This window comes from Scyliorhinus canicula, chromosome 1, assembly GCF_902713615.1.
Source record: "Scyliorhinus canicula chromosome 1, sScyCan1.1, whole genome shotgun sequence".
Lineage (NCBI taxonomy): Eukaryota > Metazoa > Chordata > Chondrichthyes > Carcharhiniformes > Scyliorhinidae > Scyliorhinus > Scyliorhinus canicula.
The window spans coordinates 39,967,056-39,989,651 of NC_052146.1; the positions used below are offsets into that span (position 1 = coordinate 39,967,056).

The 22,596-nt window shown below is 49.0% G+C and overlaps 1 protein-coding gene across 7 annotated transcripts in view; it reads right to left on the minus strand.

Annotated features, from left to right (window-relative positions):
• Positions 1 to 2,807: 2,807 nt before the first annotated feature.
• The window catches only part of LOC119960015 (coiled-coil domain-containing protein 63-like), a 174,205-nt gene continuing 154,416 nt past the window's right edge, over positions 2,808 to 22,596 (minus strand). For all 7 annotated transcript variants that reach the window (XM_038788089.1, XM_038788127.1, XM_038788186.1 and 4 more), the window contains 2 exons: positions 3,165 to 3,395; positions 2,808 to 3,070 (listed from right to left, as the gene is read on the minus strand). In XM_038788089.1, coding sequence (XP_038644017.1) covers positions 2,994 to 3,070; positions 3,165 to 3,395 — 308 coding nt within the window. In that variant the 3' untranslated portion in view covers positions 2,808 to 2,993. The remainder of the gene's footprint in view (positions 3,071 to 3,164; positions 3,396 to 22,596) is intronic.

Below are 22,596 nucleotides of genomic sequence, written 5' to 3' on the forward strand. Positions count from 1 at the left end.
GTCCAAAAGGCTAGGTAGTGTTACAGGGCTAGAGTGGAAATGTGGGCTTAAGTAGGGTGTTCTTTCCAAGGGCCAGTGCAGACTCGATGGGCTGAATGGTCTCCTTCTGCACTGTAAATTCTATGATCAGTCACTGGAAAAATGCTGGAATCTATCTTTAATGGAGTCTTAACAATGCACTTAGAAAAGCATAGTATGATTGGAACAAGCCAACATCGTTTTACAAAAGGGAAAACTTGCTTGAAAGATTTACGAGAGTTTTCTAGAGGATGTCACTAGTCAGGTAAATAAAGGGTAAACAGTAAATGTAGTATACCTGGATTTCCAAAAGGTATTTGACAAGGTGGGTAATAGGCAAGATGAAGGCTCATGGAATTGGGGTAATATATCAGTCTGAATTGGTTAGAATCATAGAATCATAGAATTTACAGTGCAGAAGGAGGCCATATGGCCCATTGAATCTGCACCGAGCCTTGGAAGGAGCACCCCACTTAAGCCCACACCTCCAACCCAACTCCGTAACCCCATCCAATCCTACTTTTTGGACACTAAGGGTAATTTATCATGGCAAATCAACCTAACCTGCACATCTTTGGACTGTGGGAGGAAACCGGAGCACCCGGAGGAAACCCATGCAGACACAGGGAGAAAGTGCAGACTCCGCACAGACAGTCACCCAAGCCAGGAACGAACCTGGGACCCTGGAGCTGTGAAGCAACTATGCTAACCACTGTGCTACCGTGCCGCCCCTTAGGTTAATAGCTACTCAGCAGAGAGTGGGCATAACCAGGGCGTTTTCAAGTTGACAGGCTGTGACTAATAAAGTGCTGCAGGGATCATGATGGGATCTCAGCTATTTACAACCTTTATTAACATTTCAGTTGAAGAAGTAGCAAGTTTGCTGATGATTCAAAGCTAGTTATAAAGAAAAGCTGTGGGGAGGACACAGTGGGGCTGCACAGAGATATAGACAGGTTAAGTGAGTAGGCAACAAGATGGCATTTGGAGTGTAATATGATGAAGTGTGAAGTTATTCTCTTTGGTCGCAAGAGTGGAAAAGCAGAGTATTTTGTGAAACGTGTAAAACTTGTAAACGTTGGTGTTCAGAGAGACTTGGGTGTGCTTATAATTGTAATGCAGAAAGTTAGCATGCAGGTGCAACAAGCAATTAGGAAGGCAATTGGCATGTTGGCCTTTATTATAAGGGGATTGGAGTATGCGAATAAAGAAGTCTTGATACAATTGCACAGGGCTTTGGTGAGATCACATCTGGAATACTGTATGCAGTATTGCTCTCCATATTTAAGGAAGGATATACTTGCATTGGAGGTGATACAACACAGGTTCGCTGGATTGGTTCCTGTGATGAAAGGGTTGTCCTATGATGAGAGGTTCAATAAATTGAGCTTATATTCTCAGGAGTTTCGATGAATGAGAGGCGATCTCATTGAAACATACATGATTCTGAAGGGGCTTGGTAGGGTAGACACCAAGAGATTTCCGCTGATCATTGAATCTAAAAGATAGGACTGTAAGAAGTCTTACAACACCAGGTTAAAGTCACTCCCTCAGGTGAAGGAGCAGTGCTCCGAAAGCTAGTGATTCGAAACAAACCTGTTGGACTTTAACCTTATATAAGACTTCTTACTGTGCTCACCCCAGTCCAATGCCGGCATCTCCACATCATGGCTAAAAGATAGGGGCACAGTGTCAGGATAAGGGATCGATCATTTAGGGCTGAGATGAGGAGAAATAGCTTCACTCAAAGGGTTGCGAATCTTTACAATTCTCTATCCCAGAGGATTGTGGATGTTGCTTCATTGCATACATTTAAGGCTGGGATAAGAAAAATTTTGGTCTCTCAGGGAATCAAAGGATATGGGGAGCAGGTGGGAAAATGGTTTTGAAGCCCAAGATCGGCCATGATTGTATTGAAAGGTGGAACATTTTTGACGGGTTTTATAGTCTACTCCTGCTCCTATTTCCTGTGTTCAACTCCTGTTAATGCCCAGACTGGGAAATTCTGCAAGTTGCACATGCTTAAAACACACACTTGTGATGAAAACTCTCTCACCCATGTTGTAAGGAAAAAACAACCAGTCTAGAGAGGCAATACGTTTGAAGTAAATATTTGATGACGGTATTAAAATATAATTTGACTGGTAATTTTAATCTGATTCTTGTGAAGTAAGTTTTATTTTGTCTGCGCAATGCCTGACTTTGAAATATAAAACATTTCAGTTGCTGAGAAAAAGGTAGATAAAACATTGCCACCAAGTGGTAGTGCCCGTAATATCCATGCAACTGTCGGTATTATTGGAGATTGTTACAGGCCAAGTAGAGAATGCACATAAAACAATATTTTCAATAAGAATAATATACGAGTGTTAGTAGTATCACCAGATTCATGTTTATGTGGCTGTGCTCACACTTTGTGGAAATTACAATTGTTTCCTCAATGATGGTTATTTAGCTGTATTGAATTTTATCTTGACCTTTTGAAAATTCCAGAAGCCAGAATGCTCCAGGTTGTTGTATGAAAAGTGGGATGCGTGTTGAAGGAGCACTGTAGAAGAGGTTTCAGTAGCGTTGGGAAAGTGGTCTAGGGGTATGGGCAAAGTTTATGGGGTGGGGGGGGGGGGGGGGGGGGGGGGGGGCGGTGGTGGTGTTAGAAGTTCTGGCAAGAATTTTCTTTTCAGTCTTGGAATATTAGGAAGGGGTAAGAGGGGAGGGTCTCGGGCTCACAGTGTCAACTCTCGTGGAGGTAGATCTGGAAGGACACTGGAAAGTTAGTGTGTTACATAGGGGTGTAACACAAAGGCTTGACAGAGTAACAATGAAAAACACTTGTATAAATAACTAATTTGGTTTCATTAGCTTGGAAAAAGTTTATTTGTGCTTCACTTTTTGTGAATTAATTTTCCGACAGGATCAGACAGGATGTTGCTGCTGAATTTTCCGGGAGGGTTTTGTGCATTCTGTGCCACCGCTACTTACTTTATCCCTTCTAATTCACTCAAAACCAGTTCATGCAATTGTTCATAACTCAATGGAAATAAAAGTTCAGCATCTGTGGGTGGAAAGATGATGAGCCAGATATTAGTACATGGTACAAAATCAGAATAAATGACACATCTGAAATAGTTAAGTGAGCATTTAATTACCAGACTCAATCTCTGTCTCAACTTCAACCTCGTCATCTATTATTGGTGGAATGATTTTGATGGGTTTCATGAATCTGATCAGGTCTGTGCCAGCTGTCAGGATATTCACTGTTGGAATACTTGTTGCACTACTTGCGGGACTGAGTGGGGGAGTTTCCTTTTGCAATTCTGATATCTGGAGTATCAGCATGTGTTTCTGCAACAGGTCAATTGATCTTCTTTCGATTATGCCTGTAAAATAGAAAAGGTGTGAGTTTTAAGACAGAGTTAAGCATCACAGCATCAGTTCATAAAAGGAACCTGCATACCAAATTTATTGAGATTGTTGTATGGATATGATGCGTTTGGGATCAGAACCTGGAATAATTCCACTTTATTCCATGGAAGCACTCCAGGATTGTCAATTCAGTAGCAAAATACTGCAAATGCAAATTTAAATAAAGATGAAAATACTGGAAATATCCAGCAGGTCAGGTAGCACCTGTGGAGAGAAACAGAATCAACATTTCAGGTCAATGAACCTTGAAGAGTTGTCAACATGAAATATTGGCCAGAATTATTCGGCGGCTCCCGCCAGCAGGATCGTCCAGTCCTGCCGATGGCGAACCTCTGTAGCAGTTTTCTCAGCGGCGGAGGAGTGGATTCAATGGGAAGCCCCATTGATGGCGGTCGGACCAGATGATCCTGTCACCAGCCAATGGTGGGCCAGCCCTGCTGCTGCAAAAATCCCACCTCTTAACTCTTTTTCTCTCCACAGACCTGACCTGCTTCACATTTCTACCATTGTCCAGTTTTATTTTTGACAATTCACTGTAGAATTGAAAAAGTGTTGTATTGGTGAAGATGCTGACCAGCTGTTCTGCTGCTGACCAGCTTTCTGCAGTTCTGCCCGAATACCTCCATTTACCTAATCCTAATCCAACAAGCCTCCCCTGACACTGACCTTCACCGTTCGCTTGTTCCTCTCCTATCCCCATTCCATTTCACCTTGTCCATGAGAATGACCTACTTTGACAAAACGTTTTTGAAAAAATATTTCCATTTAAGGCATTTTCATATATGCAAACAGAATCAGGGGAACAACCAAACAACTCAATAAACAACCAAAACCCAGTGCTCCCCTGAAACCAACTCCTCCTCACATCCTGCCTTCATCATTTTAACTCCCTTAACCCCCCCCCCCCCCCCCCAAATGTTGATCTCTGAAAGCTCTTTAAAGAAAACAATAAACAACATCCACCTCCGGGTGAACCCATTTGCCAACCCTCTCAAGGTGAACTCAACCCTCCCCAATCTCAGGAATTCAGCCAGGTTGACGCCACTGTTTAAAAAAGGAGGTAGGCAGAAAGCAGGAAATTATAGGCCAGTGAGTTTAACTTCGGTAATAGGGAAGATGCTGGAATCTATCATCAAGGAAGAAATTGCGAGGCATCTGGATAGAAATTGTCCCATTGGGCAGACGCAGCATGGGTTCGTAAAAGGCAGGTCGTGCCTAACTAATTTAGTGGAATTTTTTGAGGACATTACCAGTGCAGTAGATAACGGGGAGCCGATGGATGTGGTATATCTGGATTTCCAGAAAGCCTTTGACAAGGTGCCACACAAAAGGTTGCTGCATAAGATAAAGATGCATGGCATTAAGGGTAAAGTAGTAGCATGGATAGAGGATTGGTTAATTAATAGAAAGCAAAGAGTTGGGATAAATGGGTGTTTCTCTGGTTGGCAATCAGTAGCTAGTGGTGTCCCTCAGGGATCCGTGTTGGGCCCACAATTGTTCACAATTTACATTGATGATTTGGAGTTGGGGACCAAGGGCAATGTGTCCAAGTTTGCAGATGACACTAAGATGAGTGGTAAAGCGAAAAGTGCAGAGGATACTGGAAGTCTACAGAGGGATTTGGATAGGTTAAGTGAATGGGCTCGGGTCTGGCAGATGGAATACAATGTTGACAAATGTGAGGTTATCCATTTTGGTAGGAATAACAGCAAACGGGATTATTATTTAAACGATAAAATATTAAAGCATGCCGCTGTTCAGAGAGACTTGGGTGTGCTAGTGCATGAGTCACAGAAGGTTGGTTTACAAGTGCAACAGGTGATTAAGAAGGCAAATGGAATTTTGTCCTTCATTGCTAGAGGGATGGAGTTTAAGACTAGGGAGGTTATGTTGCAATTGTATAAGGTGTTAGTGCGGCCACACCTGGAGTATTGTGTTCAGTTTTGGTCTCCTTACTTGAGAAAGGACGTACTGGCGCTGGAGGGTGTGCAGAGGAGATTCACTAGGTTAATCCCAGAGCTGAAGGGGTTGGATTATGAGGAGAGGTTGAGTAGACTGGGACTGTACTCGTTGGAATTTAGAAGGATGAGGGGGGATCTTATAGAAACATTTAAAATTATGAAGGGAATAGATAGGATAGATGCGGGCAGGTTGTTTCCACTGGCGGGTGACAGCAGAACTAGGGGGCATAGCCTCAAAATAAGGGGAAGTAGATTTAGAACTGAGTTTAGGAGGAACTTCTTCACCCAAAGGGTTGTGAATCTATGGAATTCCTTGCCCAGTGAAGCAGTTGAGGCTCCTTCATTACATGTTTTTAAGGTAAAGATAGATAGTTTTTTGAAGAATAAAGGGATTAAGGGTTATGGTGTTCGGGCCGGAAAGTGGAGCTGAGTCCACAAAAGATCAGCCATGATCTCATTGAATGGCGGAGCAGGCTCGAGGGGCCAGATGGCCTACTCCTGCTCCTAGTTCTTATGTTCTTATGTTGCTCATCTACACCCCCGCTTTCAGCATCCCGCCACCCGAGCAACATCCGTCTCTGGGCTATCAGGGGGACAAAAGCCAAAACGTCAGCCTCTCTCGCCCCCTGGACTCCTGGGTCTTCCGACACCCCGAATATCACCATCTCTGGACTCGGCGCTGAGGACCCGGGTTTGAACCCGGCCCCGGATCACTGCCCTTGTGAGGTTTGCACATTCTCCCTGTGCCTGCGTGGGTTTAATCCCCACAACCCAAAGTTGTGCAGGGTAGGTAGGTTGGCCACACTAAATTGCCCCTTAATTGGAAAAAAAAAATTGAGTACTCTAAATTCATTTATAAAAACATCCACCCCCTCGGCCATGATGTCCAAGAACCCCTGCCAGAACCCTCTTCGTCTTGGACATGCCCAAAACACGTGGACGTGATTCGTGGGCCTCCACGCACATCGCCCACACCTATCCTCTACCCTCTCAAAGAACTGACTAATCCTCGCCATCATATGAGCCCCATACACCATTTTGAACTGGATGAGGCTTAGCCTCGCATACGACGAGAACGCGTTCACCCTCCGTAAGGCCTCCGCCCACATCTCTGCCCCCACCTTCCCTCCCAGCTCCTCTGCCCACTTACGCTTAATGTCCCCCACCCGGGCTCCTTCCCATTCCATCAACTCCTTATAAACATCTAACACCTTCCCCTCCCCTATTTCATCCTCCAGCGGCACTTTATCTTGCAACCTCAAGGGCAGCAGCACAGAAATGCACAGCACCTCTCTCCTTACAAAATCCCGAACCTGCAGGTACCTAAAACCATTCCGCATGAACAACTTATATACTTCCTCCAGGTCCTCCAACTTCGCATATTTTCCCACTGTAAAAAGATCAGCAAAGCACTCAATCCATGCCTACTGCCACCCCCGAGACCTCGCGTCCAGCCCCACCAGTGCAAACCTATGGTTATCACAGACCGGTGAAGTACCTGTTATCGGCTGACATGCCAGTGCAGTACGAAGGGAGTGCGATATTGCCTTTTAGATGAGATGATAAATGAAGGCCCAAGTCTTCGCTCCAAGTGGACTTGACTAGGGCGGCATGGTAGCACAGTGGTTAGCAATGTTGTTTCACAGCGGCAGGGACCCAGGTTCGATTCCCAGCTTGAGCCACTGTCTGTGCGGCGTCTGCACGTTCTCCCCATGTCAGCATGAGTTTCCTCCGGGTGCTCCAGTTTCTTCTCACAATTCCCGAAAGACGTGTTTTTAGGTAATTTGGGCATTCTGAATTCTCCCTCCGTGTACCTGAACAAGTGCCGGAATGTGGCGACTAGGGGCTTTTCACATTAACTTCATTGTCGTGTTAATGTAAGCCTACTTGTGACAATAAAGATTATTACTATCTCTTGATTAAATCCTGATGTTCTTTTGTCACCTCTGAATTCAACATTTCTGATGTTTACTTGGCTGGTCAACTATCATCCACCCTCTGTAAACCAAAGTCTGCTACTTATTTTGCACCAAATCCCCCTCACCCATCAGTCCTGCTCTTGATGATCTGCACTGATTTCCCCATCACTCAGAACATGCTAATTAAAATTTTGATGTACACTTTTGAGTCCCTCATGTTCTACCTCTTTCCGTGTAACTTCCTTTAGTCCTACAAGGTTAAACCATCCATTTGCCCACCGGTGGTGGCTGTGCTCTTAACCAGCTAGGCCCCAGACTCTGGAATTGTCTCCCTAAAGCTCTCCCTGTCTTCTTGAAACCTACAGCTTTCATCAAGCTTTTGGTTGCTGTTACTAATATCTCTTTTTTTAACTCAATATTCAGTTCTTACATGATTACAAATAGGGGTTTTTCACAGTCACTTCAATGAAGCCTACTTGTGACAATAAGCGATTATTATTATTATTTGTGAAATGTCTTTGGATATTACTATGATGAAGGTAATAAGTCAACCTTATATTTTGCTTTCACCTTTCTGCAGAAATGTGATAAAATTAGGCCCTTTCTGGTCTTTTGAGGTGAATGTAAAAGATCCAATGGCGCTTTTCTGACAACCAGGGAATTCATCTTGTGTCATGCCCAATATTTATCCTTCAACCAACGCCTCTGGAAGAGATTACTGGTCATTCATTTCATTAACCTTTAAATCATCCTGCAGTGTGCAAATATTGGCTAAAAACTTTTTAAAAGACCGCATTTCAAAAGTAATCCATTGGCTGGAGGCACTTTAGGATATATTGAGAATATGGAAATTTATATTTCAATACAGCTCTTCTGTTTTCTTTTCCAACTGATTATATAAGGTGGTAATCATCATTTCTAATTCAATTGCTAATTTTACGTCTTTGTGTTTTCCAAAGTGAAAGAGGGTTTGCCTGTTTCTTAGCAACTTCAACATTTATTTATTTATAATTGCAAAGCAAAAAGAGAAAGACTATCATATAGGAGAAAGACAAAATGTGTTTACAGGAACAATGTAAAAGAAAATACACAGAAAAAAGTTATAGATCCTGTAACAATTTTACATGTTTATGGTTTTCACCACTTTGGCATTTATAGAGCTGTTATCTAGATACTGCAGGGCTAATTTTCCAACACAGCAATCCCAGCAGGTTAGAAAAACGTCAGGCGTGTCAGTAATGACTTTCTCATCATATGCTTGAATATCTGATGCGTGCTCCTGGTGTGTGATGCTCCCCACTGAGAGGAAACAAAAGTTGAAAAATTCACTCTTCGGCATGGATGAAATATACTTGCAGGCCTGCAGTGAAACCCAACTTTTCCTGGCACAACTGCTAAGATTATAGCTAAGTAGCACCATCCCCAGGATTTTAATGGTATTGTAGCTCATTGATAAATGCTAATTTCTGGGGTCAATTCCCTCATTTTGTGTTCGGGGAATGACCCCTCGCACCGGCAAGTGAGCAATGCAGAAAGACACTTGAGCAAGGGAATACTGCAAAACTGATTTTATGACATGATGCACCATCAATTGGACTCGTAGTGGAGTTCCAAACAACAGGCTTTAATACGCTAGATGTGAGCCCGCCAGTGGTCATACAGAGAAAGGCCGACTGTCAGCCAGTACGAGCTCTTATACCCCGCCTTGTAGGCGGAGCTACCAACCTCTCAGCCAATCGGCGGGGAGTCACATGACCAGCCACAACCAATTGGCAGAGAAGCACATTACTTGCCTGGGCCAATGGGCAGCGAGGCTGCTGTACCAATGGCAGCTTGGTTCTTCGGCAATATGATCTCTCTAGCCATACTACCACATTGACCCCTTGTTGAGAAAGAAGCGGGGGGGGGGGTTGGAAGGAGTGGCGGGAGAGACGGGGGGTGGGTACGGCCCGTAAAACTGGTAGTATGACGAGAGACCTTCTCGGGTAGTACCGAGGTAACTAGGTAACTATGGCTGCCCACTGGCCCGCGACGAACGTGTAAGAAAACCATGCTATACACAGTGTACAAGGGGAAAAAAACAACAATAACCATAGTAATAATAATGAGAACAAAAAAAACAAAAACAAAAAAAAACAGGCAAGGGACATATGCAGAACGTGAAACTCCATAAGGTCAATCAAATTGGCTCGATCAGCCGGATGGGTGCTTTCGGTGTCCTGCCGGACGTGCGCAGCGGCGCCAGTGACGTTGGAGCAGTGGTCGTCCGTGACTCCGGGAGCCGTGGTCGTGGTCCTGTGTCCGTACCCCTGGTCGGAGTTGGTGGTAGCCGGGCCGGGGGAAGGGGTTCCTGTGCGCTGGGTTGCGGGGGCGCTGGGAGCGCCGGTCGGAACTGGGGGGGAGGGTGTTGGTGTTGGGGGGTGTGGCCGCACTCCGGCGGGAGCCAGGTCCCGAAGGGAGACCGTGTCCTGTCGTCCGTCGGGATACTCCACGTACGTGTACTGCGGGTTCACGTGGAGCAACTGGACTCTTTCAACCAACGGGTCGGACTTGTGCACCCACAAATGCTTCCGGAGCAGGATGGGCCCGGGGGTGGCCAGCCAGGTCGGGAGTGGGGTCCCAGAGGAAGACTTCCTGGGGAAAACAAGAAGACGTTCATGAGGTGTTTGATTCGTGGCAGTACAGAGGAGAGACCGAATAGAGTGGAGGGCGTCTGGGAGAACCTCTTGCCAGTGGGAGACTGGGAGACACCTGGACCGCAGGGCCAGTAGGACGGTCTTTCAGACCGTATCATTCTCCCTCTCGACCTGAGCGTTACCCCGGGGGTTATAACTGGTCATCCTGCTAGAGGCGATGCCCCTGCTGAGCAGGAATTGACGCAGTTCATCACTCGTAAAGGAGGACCCCCGGTCGCTGTGGATGTACGCGGGGTAACCAAACAGGGAGAAAATGGAGTGGAGGGCCTTGATGATAGTTGAAGTGGTCATGTCGGGGCAGGGGATGGTGAACGTCATCGCACGTTCAATCACATTGAAGAAATATTCGTCAATCACATTGAAGAAATATGTGTTGCGGTTGTTGGAGGGGAGGGGACCCTTGAAGTCCATGCTAAGATGTTCGTAAGGGCGAGAAGCCTTTATCAGATGCACCTGCTCGGGGCGGTAGAAGTGCGCTTGCACTCCGCGCAAATGTGGCATTCCCTGGTTACAGTCCTGACCTCCTCGATGGAGTAGGGCAGGTTGCGGGTCTTGATAAAATGAGAAAAAACGGGTGACCCCTGGATGGCAGAGGTCCGCGTGGAGGTAGCGGAGGCGGTTCACCTGTGCGTTGGCGCAGGTACCGCGGGACAGGGCATCAGGAGGCTCGTTGAGCTTCCCAGGACGATACAAGATATTGTAGTTGTACGTGGACAACTCGATCCGCCACCGCAAGATCTTGTCGTTCTTGATCTTGCCCCTCTGTGCATTATCGAACATGAAGGCTACTGACCGTTGGTCTGTGAGGAGGGTAAACCTCCTGCCGGCCAGATAGTGCCTCCAATGTCGCACAGCTTCGACAATGGCCTGTGCCTCCTTTTCCACCGAGGAATGGCGGATTTCGGAAGCATGGAGGGTCCGGGAGAAAAAGGCCACGGGTCTGCCCGCTTGGTTGAGGGTGGCCGCCAGAGCTACATCGGACGCGTCTCTCTCGACCTGGAATGGGAGGGACTCGTCGGTAGCACGCACCATGGCCTTCGCAATGTCAGTTTTGATGCGGATAAAGGCCTGGTGGGCCTCCATCGACAGGGGGAACGTGTTGGATTGGATGAGGGGGCGGGCTTTGTCTGCGTAGTTAGGGACCAACTGGGCATAATAAGAAAAGAAGCCCAGACAGCGTTTGAGGGCTTTGAGGGAGTTGGGAAGGGGGAGTTCCATTAGGGGGCGCATGCGTTCGGGATCGGGGCCTATCATTCCGTTACGCACTACATAGCCGAGGATGGCTAGACGGTCGGTGCTAAACACCCACTTATCCTTATTATACGTGAGGTTATGGAGTTTTGCGGTTCAGAGGAATTTACGGAGGTTGGTGTCGTGGTCCTGCTGGTCATGGCCGCAGATGGTGACATTGTCGAGATACGGGAAGGTGGCTCTTAAATCGTATTGGTCAACCATTCGGTCCATCTCCCTTTGGAAGACCGAGACCCCATTCATGACACCAAAAGGAACCCTTAAAAAGTGGTAGAGTCGCACATCCGCTTCGAACGCAGTGTACTTTCGGTCACTCGTGTGGATGGGGAGCTGGTGGCAGGCGGACTTAAGATCCACCGTGGAAAAAACTTTGTACTGAGCGATCCTGTTAACCAGGTCGGAGATACGGGGGAGAGGATACGCGTCCAGTTGCATAAACCTGTTGATGGTTTGACTGTAATTGATGACCATACGGGTTTTCTCCCGTCTTAACCACCAGCACTTGTGCTTGCCAGGGACTGTTGCTAGCCGCTATGACCCCTTCCATCAGAAGCCTTTGGACCTCGGACCTGATGATGGTCTGGTCCTGGGCACTGTACCGTCTGCTCCTGGTGGCGACGGGTTTGCAATCCGGGGTGAGGTTTGCAAACAGGGAAGGGGGGTCGACCTTGAGGGACGCGAGGCTGCAGACAGTAAGGGGGGGAATAGGGCCACCGAATTTAAAAGTTAAGCTCTGCAGGTTGCAGGTTGCACTGAAAGTCCAGTCCAAGAAGTACCGGTGCGCAGAGGCGGCAGAGGATGAGGAATTCATAGTTTTAAAAAACCCTCCCCTGGACCGTGAGGTCCGCCACGCAGCACCAGGTGATTTGGACGGAGTGTGAACCAGATGCCAGAGCCATTTTGTGCTTTACGGGGTGAACGGGGAGCGCGCAGCGTATTACCGTGTCGGGGTGGACGAAACTCTCGGTGCTCCCGGAGTCCAGCAGGCAGCTCAGCTCGCGACTGTTGAGGTGGATCTGTGTGGTCGCCGTGGAAAGCGTGCGTGTCACCGAGGCGAGTCGTGGCAGGAACTCGGAGTCGTCATCCAATACGGAATAATCGCTTGCAGGGTCGTCTGTGCCGATCCAAGATGGCGGCGCCCGTCGGCCGCACGTGGTGGGGAATGAACAAGATGGCGGTGCCCTGGGGCCGCACGTGGCATCGGGGGCCCAAGATGGCGGCGTCCGGGGATCATTCATGGCGGTGGGGGGTGAAGGCAGCGAGGTCCGCGGGCCGCACGGGGCTCTAGAGGAGTGCGGGGGGGGGGGGGGGGGCCGCGGTCTCTGTCTGGGATGGCAGCGACCGACTTGGAGGGGTAGACGACCGCAAAATGGCCCTTTTTGCCGCAGCTCTTGCAGACTGCGGTGCAGGCCGGGCAGCGCAGGCGGGGGTGCTTGGCCTGCCCGCAGAAATAGCAGCGGGGGCCCGCGGGCTTGTCTGGGCGTCCTGCAGCGCAGGTCTGGGGGTCTGAATCGGCGGGAGCGAGTGGGGTGTGCCACGCTGCCCATGGGGCTGCCGCGCGGCCGGGGGCATATGTGCGTGCATTGCGGTCAGCGACCTCCAAGGAGAATGCAAGGGGCCCTGCCTCAGTGAGGCTGAGAGTGTCCTTTTCTAAAAGTCTCTGTCGTATTTGGGGTGACTGCATGCCTGCCACGAAGGCATCCCTGATTAAGAGTTCGGTGTGCTCCGCAGCAGTGACCTGCGGGCAGGCACAATTTCTCCCTAGGACAATGAGGGCCCGATAGAATTCGTCGAGGAACTCACCGGGGAATTGTTGCCTTGTTGCCAGGAGGTGCTGCGCGTAGACCTGGTTTACTGGCCTGATTAAGTGTCCTTTTAGTAGATCCATGGCGGCATCATAGTCCAGTTCGTCCTCTATCATCGAGTAAAGGGCGGTGCCCACACACGAGTGGAGGATGTGGAGTTTCTGCTCCTTTGTTGGTCGATTTTCTGTAGAAGTGAGGTAGCTGTTGAAGCACGCCAGCCAATGTTTAAAAGTTGCTGACGCGTTTGCAGCATGCGGACTGATCCGGAGGCATTCTGGCTTAATCCGTAGTTCCATTTTCAAAGTCTAGCGTATTAAATTGATGCACCATCAATTGGACTCGAGTCGTAGTGGAGTTCCAAACAACAGGCTTTAATACGCTAGATGTGAGCCAGGCAGTGGTCGTACAGAGAAAGGCCGACTGCCAGCCAGTACGAGCTCTTATACCCCACCTTATAGGCGGACCTACCAACCTCTCAGCCAATCAGCGGGGAGTCACATGACCAGCCACAACCAATTGGCAGAGAGGCACATGACTTGCCTGGGCCAATGGGCAGCGAGGCTGCTGTACCAATGGCAGCTTAGTTCTTCGGTAATATGATCTCTCTAGCCATACTACCACATGACAGAAATGTTCGATAATTATTTTTCAGGCCAAACTGCAACAGTGCAAAGACATATTGTTGGTTGAAAATTATTTAAATGAATTCTAAAAGTCCCATCACTTACTCCCCATGGTTTCTTGGTAGTCCAGTCTTTGTGGTCTATTTTCTGCTGCTTCACACATGCACTTCTGGGGTTTCCCATCACTTTGCCTGATGAAGCAGCAGCGCTCCAAAAGCTTGCGATTTCAAATTGCTTGCGATTTCAAATAAACCTGTTGAACTTTAACCTGGTGTTTTGAGACTTCTTACAGTGTTAAAGTGGTAACTGGCTCAAGTTTAAGATCCTAGATTTTGCTTTAGTTCTGCTTTTTTTAAACACAGGAGTCCTTTTACACAGGGTCCTAGCATTACTACTGTCCCAAGATGCCAACCTCAGCTCCAGTCATACGCTGAGCATAAGCATTTCTGTGTGCTGATGAACAAGTGTATTAGACTTCAGAGGGGAAGAGCAGTTCAAGCAGAGCGAAGAATGGCAAGTGCCTGGTACCAACACCACATTTGGCACAAGAAGTATATTTGCCAACCCAATTTGAATGCTTAGCTTTTGCGCTCTGTTTTATGAGGGCAGCTCTGACTAAGTAATGCACATGTCTAAAGACTGGCCTGGAAACAAGATCCAGCACAATAACATCTCTGCCGCTTGTGATGCAAGTTACCACGATATTTATACAACTGAACTTTTTAAGATGACTCTCGTGTCATTTGCCACATTGGTCAGACTGCAGTTCACCAATGCCTTCTTTGTCCGAGGAATATTTTTGACACAAGCCATTTTGCCAGGTAGCAGGCTTCCCAAAGTGTAGTGCTTTACTGATGATGGACGTTTATAGATCGAAGTTGATGAGACCATCAATTCACAAGACACGTGGTTGGAAGTGAACAGTGGTTTTAATAGTCTTACAACTGAGCCTGCCTGCGACGAGATGAACTGGCAGCAGGCTCACGACTGTAGAGCTTTATACTTCCGGTTAGTGAGAGGAGCCATGGGCGAAGCCATGGGTGGAGCCAAGGGTGGAGCCCAGTACAAACTCCTCATCTCTCCCTATGGGCAGAGCCGCGCAACGGCTCGTATACAGAGCCCACAAGGACACAATACATATAATACAACACAGTGTGAATTACTAGGTTTATAATTCACCACATTCACCCTGTTCTTGAAAATACAGAAAAATGTGTCATTTGAAACGTGGAAGTCTGGCAATATCTGCTCTGAGAGGGTACAGGGAAAGATCCCACAAAAGGTTAATAGCAGCTGCAAAGAGCAGGATTATAAAATGCAGATTCTTTCTCACAAGCAGGTTTAGCAAACACACAGGATTCTGGTATTTAGCTAAAACAATGGCTCACACCTTCATAGGATGCAACTATCTTAGGAAGTTTCTGGAAAAGCATGGATGAGAGTTTCAATTGAATTAAGTGACGAATGTTTGAAACAGGCAGGTCTTTCAAGTCATAACCAAGTTAAATTTTAGCATACAGCTAAAAGCAAAGTTTCACACCTTAATTGAAATAAACTCTCTTAGTAAACAGCTGGAAAGGATGGATGATGCTCAGTTGAATTTGGTGTCAATTCTAAGTGTAAAACTCTACGAACATCAAGTCTCAAGAAAATTGGAGACAACCCTGTCTACAAGAAACATAATTTAAAGTCAAAATCAAAGGCAAAGTTATGAGCTGGGGACAATTGGAAAATTAAACGATTCAAAATCAGAAATAAAAGTAACACCTATTTCATAGAATTTATAGTGCAGAAGGAGGCCATTCAGCCCATCGAGTCTGCACCGGCTCTTGGAAAGAGCACCCTACCCAAGGTCAACACCTCCACCCTATCCCCATAACCCAGTAACCCCACACTAAGGGCAATTTTGGACACTAAGGGCAATTTATCATGGCCAATCCACCTAACCTGCATATCTTTGGACTGTGGGAGGAAACCGGAACACCCGGAGGAAACCCACGCACACACGGGGAGGATGTGCAGACTCCACACAGACAGTGACCCAAGCCGGAATCGAACATGGGACCCTGGAGCTATGAAGCCATTGTGCTATCCACAATGCTACCGTGCTGCCCAAAGCATTTTTAAATCAGATCTGAGAGGTGACGTTATGCCCAAAATGAATAATTAGTTGTATTAAAATGTTTACATCAAAGATACTTTTTAAAAATCAAAGTGAAACAAGCTCATTTACAATAAAGTCGTTAAAACGTAATAACTCTTCGAAAGAGAATATAAACCCGAAGAAAAGGGACAGCCAGCAGAGCCAGTTCTCACAGCTCGGTACATGGGAAGGATAGGACACAGCAACTGAGTTCGCCAGCGAATACAACTCAAGGAGACCAGACTTTAAAGAAGATTGATTGTCAAGGTGGGCCCAAAGGCCCCTTCAACCAACAGGAAGGATCCAGAAGCAAGATCTTTTTACCTTTCTGTTAAGAAAGTGTTTACAGCTTTAAAAAAATAAATAAATAATAATAATAAAATAACTTAAAAGTTTTAGCCTGAAACAGTGGTTATTAGCCTACTTTACTTACTTAAAAATGCAGGACCCAGGACATCGATGCTACTAAGGGGTAAGTAGGTAAAATTCTTCGGTGAAGGTATGGGTTATACCGGGGGATAACTTGAAAATATAGTTTGACCTGAATAGCACCCACCGAAGCCTGCATTGGAGTCAGGGAGTGAGAATCCCTGTTCACCATTTAGAATATCGACCCTTTTTTGGTATAGGGGGAATTCTAAGAATAGTGGTGAGTTTTAACTTCAACCCCCTGTAAAAAAAATCAAGTCCGGCGGGGGTGATGGGTCTACAAATTGACCCAGTCCGGCGGCCGAGTCGTCCTTTGGGATCGGCGAAGCACCGGGGTTGCAGCCTCTTGGGGTGGCTGGGTGGTGACGGTCGGTGAGGGTACGATCGTGGACTCCGGGGGTGATTCAGTCCGAGCTTTGTACCCGACTGGTTCGACGGGTGACAGGGAGTGCCGGAAACCAATAGGCGCTGGGGCGCGGAGCGCACGCAGTGAACCTGTAGGTGCGGGGGCGCCGGGCGCGGAGGGTTGGGTGGGGTGTAGTGTGTGGGGTACCTCGTGGTAGTGGTGGTGGAGTTGGATCCTGCAGGTGCCAGGTCCCGGAGGGAAACCGTGTCCTGACGGCCGTCAGGGTATTCGATGAAAGCGTATTGGGGGTTGGAGTGGTGTAGGAGCACTCTTTCTACGAGTGGATCAGTTTTGTGTGCCCGGACGTGCTTCCGGAGGAGAACCGGGCCCGGTGTTTTCAACCATGCTGGGAGCGAAACCCCCGTGGTAGTGCCCCTAGAAAGAACAAATAGCTGCTTGTGAGGGGTCTGGTTGGTGGCTGTGCATAGGAGGGACCCAATAGCATGGAGCGCGTCGGGGAGGACCTCCTGCCAATGGGAGGTCGGGAGATTCCTGGACCGGAGGGTCAGTAGGACGGTCTTCCAGACCGTCACATTCTCCCTCTCCACCTGCCCGTTCCCCCTGGGGTTGTAGCTGGTAGTCCTGCTCGAGGCGATGCAGGTACTGACGCAGCTCGTCGCTCATAAAGGACGAACCCCTGTCGCTGTGTACGTAGCTGGGGAAACCGAACAGGATGAAGATACTGTGCAGATCTCTGATGACGGTGTGGGAGGTCATATCGGGGCACGGGATAGCACAGGGGAAGAGGAGAACTCGTCGATGACGTTCAGGAAGTACACATTCCGATTGGTCGAGGGGAGTGGCCCTTTGAAATCGATGCTCAGGTGTTCAAAGGGCCGGGATGCCTTTAGCAGGTGGGTCCTGTCTGGTCTATAGAAGTGCAGTTAGCACTCCACGCAGATCGGGCAATCCCTGGTGATAGCTTTTACCTCCTCGGTGGAGAAAGGCAGATTTCGGGCTTTGATGTAGTGGGCGAGCCGGGTGACCCCCGGGTGGCAGAGATCATGGTGGATAGCTTTCAGGCGGTCGTCTTGTGCCCTGGCGCATGTGCCGTGGGACAGGGCATCTGGGGGCTCGTTGAGCTTCCCCGCTCGATACATAATAGCGTACCTGTAGGTGGAGAGTTCGATCCTCCACCGCAGGATTTTATCATTTTTAATTTTGCCCCTTTGTGACTTGTCAAACACGAAGGCAACCAATCTTTGGTTGGTGATGAGGGTGAACCTCCTACCTGCGAGGTAGTGCCTCCAGTGTCGTATAGCTTCCACGATGGCTTGTGCTTCCTTTTCGACTGAGGAGTGTCGAAGTTCCGAAGCGGAGAGGGTTTGGGAGAAAAAGGTGACTGGTCTCCCTGCCTGATTTAGTGTGGCTGCGAGAGCAACCTCTGAGGCGTCGCTCTCCACCTAGAAGGGGACGGATTCATCCACCGCCTGCACGGCCGCTTTGGCGATGTCCTCCTTGATTCAGGTTAAGACCTGGCGAGCCTCAGCTGACAGAGGAAAGAATGTGGCCTTAAATAGTCGGCGGGCTTTGTCCACATACTGAGGGACCCACTGGGCATAATACAAGAAGAATCCCAGGCACCTCTTGAGGGCCCTGGGACAATGAGGGAGAGGAGGGAGTTGTAAGAGGGGGCATACGGTCCGGGTCGGGGCCCAGGACTCCGCTTTCCACGACATAGCCAAGGCTGGCTAGCCTGGTCATGCGGAAAACGCATTTCTCCGTGTTATACGTGAGGTTAAGTTTCTGGGCAGTTTGGAGAAATCGATGGAGGTTAGCGTCGTGGTCCTGCTGATCATGGCCGCAGATGGTGACGTTATCCAAGTACAGAAACGTGGCCCGCAGCCCGTACTGGTCCACCATTCGGTCCATTGCTCATTGGAACACCGAGACCCCATTCGTGACGCCAAAGGGAACCCGGAGGAAATGGAAGAGGCGGCCATCAGCCTCGAATGCCGTGTAGTGACGGTCCTCCGGGCGGATTGGGAGCTGGTGGTATGCAGACTTCAGATCCACCGTGGAGAAGATGCGGTACTGGCCGATCTGATTCACCATGTCTGCAATCCTGGGAAGGGGGTACGCATCGAAGAGCGTGAACCGATTAATGGTTTGACTACAGTCCACTACCATTCGGAATTTTTCCCCGGTCTTGACGACCACCACCTGAGCTCTCCAGGGGCTGTTACTGGCATCTATGACCCCCCTCACGTAGGAGCCTATGGACCTCGGTTCTGATAAACACCCTGTCCTGCAGGCTGTACTGCCTGCTGTGAGTGGCTACGGGTTTGCAGTCCGGAGTGAGGTTAGCAAAGAGTGGAGGGGGGTCGATTTTTAGCGTTGCTAGACTGCAGATAGTGAGTGGAGGTAGGGGCCCGCCGAAGCTGAGTGTGAGGCTTTTGAGGTTGCACTGGAAGTCAAGTCCCAGTAAGAGTGGGGTGCAGAGTTCGGGGAGTACGTACAGCTGGAAGTTCGAGTAGCTGGCACCCTGAATCATTAGGGTCGCGACGGTGCCCCCTTGGAGGTGAACAGAGTGTGAGCCCAAAGCAAGGGTTATAGTTTGCCGTGCAGGAAAAATAGGGAGCGAACAGCATCTTACCAGATCAGGGTGTACGAAGCTCTCGGTGCTCCCGGAGTCGAAGAGGCACGGTGTACTGTACCCGTTGATTTTAACGGTCATCATAGAGTTGCAGAGGTGTTTCGGACGCGACTGGTCCAACGTGACCGCGCTGAGTTGCGGGTAGTCAACGGCTCGATCAGCTGTGCTGGAGTGGCCCCGTGATGACTGTCCGCTGAGGTTGTAGTCTTCGAGGTGAGTTTCAGAGGTTGAAGAGGATGGATCCCAAGATGGCCGCCCCCGTGGATCGCACGTGGCGAGTGGCGAGGAAGATGGTGTCCAAGATGGAGGGCCCCATGAGTCGCACGTGGCAGGCCGCGTGGAGGAGGATTGCCAAGATGGCGGCCCCCATGAGTCGCATGTGTCAGGTGGGGGCAGAGTCGGCATACAGGCTGCAGCATTTCGGGGCCTGCGAGTTTGGGAAGCGAGTACTCTGGGCTGCGGGAGAGTTTGGAGTAGGAGTTTTCTTCGCCAGGCAGACCCGGGCATAGTGTCCTTTGCGACTGCAGCTGCTGCAGGTCGCGTTGCGGGCCAGGCAGTGCTGCCGTGGGTGTTGGGGCTGCCCACAAAAATGGCACGCTGGAGCTGCGTAGTGGGTGGGTGGCCGCGCGGCGCAGGCCTGGGGCAGTCGCTGGTCGGGGGCCCATGATGGGGTCGCTTGGTCCGCGGGGAACGAGGTGAGGCTGCGGAACGAGACCGCCATGGTTGTAGCTAACTCTACAGTGTCCTCCAAGTTCTGGGCCCCTTTCTCAAGCAACCGCTGGCGCACGTAGTTGAACCGGAGCCCTGCCACGTATACATCTCGGACAGCGAGCTCTATATGTTGCAGTCCCGAGCAAAAGCTTTTAAATCGTGCAGGAATTCGTCCAGCGATTCTGTGGGGCGCTGGCGGCGGGTCGTAAAAATGTGGCACGCGTAGACCTCGTTGATGGGCCTCGCGTACATTCGATCAAGCATGGCCAGGGCCTCCGTATATGAGGTAGTACTGTTAAGTTGAGTAGACATACGGTGGCTCACCCTTGCGTGCAGTAGGCTGAGTTTCTGCTCCTCCGTAATTTCTGAAATGCTTGATTCAGCCAGGTAGGTCTTGAAACACTTGAGCCAGTGTAGAAAGATTTATTTCGCCTCTGCAGCCTGCGGGTCAAGTTCTAGTCGCTTAGGATTGAGGGCTGATTCCATAGTAGTTTTCTTCAAGTTTCCTAAGACTATTAAATTGATGAGACCATCAATTCACAAGACAAAGGTTGATAGAGGGGATTTTGGAAGTTGATGGAGGTAGGCGGAGGACCCTGATCTGGGTCTTCTGGTGAAGACAAAGGAGTTACAGGCGAGGTTTGATCTTTTGTCTACGGGAAAGGCAGTTCGGCAGCTGAGAAGGATGAGATGGGTGGCTTAAGAGTATGGGGAGAAGGTTGGCCGCATGTTGGCGGGCCAGCTCCGCAGACAAGCAAGGGAGATAGTTCAGGCCAGGGATAGGACAGGTGGTGGCTCCGGAGCAAGTGAACAAGGCTTTTGAAAAGTTTTTTTGAGACCTGTACAGGTCAGAGTCGCCGAGGAGGGAGTTTTTGGGACAGTTGGAGAAGCCAGAGGTAGGAGAGGAGGAGAGGGCGGGACTGGAGGAGCCAGTGGGGAATGATGAAGTACAGGTAGTGATAGGAAAGATGCAAATAGGTAAGGCACCAAGGCCAGGTGATCTTCCCATGAATAGTTGAAATGAAATGAAATGAAAATTTCTTATTGTCTCGAGTAGGCTTCAATGAAGTTACTGTGAAAAGCCCCTAGTCGCCACATTCCGGCGCCATTCCGGCGCCTGTCCGGAGAGGCTGGTACGGGAATCGAACTGTGCTGCCGGCCTGCTTGGTCTGCTTTAAAAGCCAGCGATTTAGCCCAGTGAGCTAAACCAGTTTAAGGACATGTTAGCGCCGCTGTTGGTAGAAATGTTTGAGGTTAGGAGGGGCCTTGCCGGAAATGATTGGTGCTTAAAAAGGATAAGGATCCGGTGGAGCGTGGGTCATATAGGCCCATATCTCTGTTGAATGTGGATGGCAAGATACTGGCAAAGGTATTGGCGTTGGGGTTGGAGGAGTGCCTTCCAAAGGTGATTGGGGAGGATCAGATGAGGTTCGTTAAGGGTAGGCAGTTGTCGTCGAATGTGCAGCGACTGCTGAATGTGGTGCTTTCTCCAGCAGAAGGAACGTTTGAGGTGGTGGTGCCGTTGGATGCACAGAAGATGTTTGATAAGGCGGAGTAGAGCTTTCTGTTTGCAGTGTTGGAAATGTTTGGGATTGGGCCTAAGTTTGTGGCATGGGTGAAATTATTGCATAAGGATCCATTGGCATGTCTTCACAAATGATATGAGTTCAGGGTACTTTCTGCTGCATCGGGGAATGAGGCAGGGATGGCCCATGTCCCCCCTACTGTTTGTGCTGAGGGTCTCGGATTTATGGAAGGGAATAATGAAGGGGGGGGGGGGGGTGTGGAGCATCGGGTGTCTCTGTACTGGGATGACCTGCTGTTATATATTTCAGACCCAAGCTCTTCGGTGGGGGACATAATGGGTATGCATCACTGTAGATACACAAGGGGTTAATGTAAGTACACGTAGACTAGCTAGACACTAGAGGGAGCACCAGAGACATGACACACAGACACTCAACCAATAGGTCAGTAAGATACGACACAACCAATGGGCATTCATGATACACACAGAGGTGACACTACCACAGGAGGGCATTACACCAACCCATATATAAAGAACACAGCACACATGATCTTCCTCTTTCCAGTGGAGACACTCAGTGAATACAGACACAGGGTTGATTCAATATCACACCCACCACGTGGATTGTAGCAGACTGGTTTGTCAGTCTGAGTAGCTATAGAAGGATTAACATAGTGGCGAACCCGAGTAGGAGAATTGTAAATAGTTCAATAAACGTGTTGAAGTTATCGCCACATCTGAACCTTCCTTTGTCAGAGTGCACATCAAGGAAGCCGCTTATGCTACGCCAAGAGCATTACAAGACAGGGTCTGCTTAAGAGACTTGGAGCGTTTTCGGTCATAAGTTGAATTTGGGGAAAAACAAGTATTTTGTGGTGTTTTCTCCATAGATGGGGGTTGGTGTGGGGGATTGTCGTTTTGGGTGGCAACAACCCATTTTATGTATTTGAGGGTGCAGGCGGCTCGGGGTTGGAGCACGGCTTCATAAGCTGAACTTTTACGAATCTGGTTGGAAGGGTGAATGCGGATTTATTGAGGTGGGGCAGTCTTCCTCTGTCGCTGGTGGGTTGGTTGCAGGCAGCGAAGA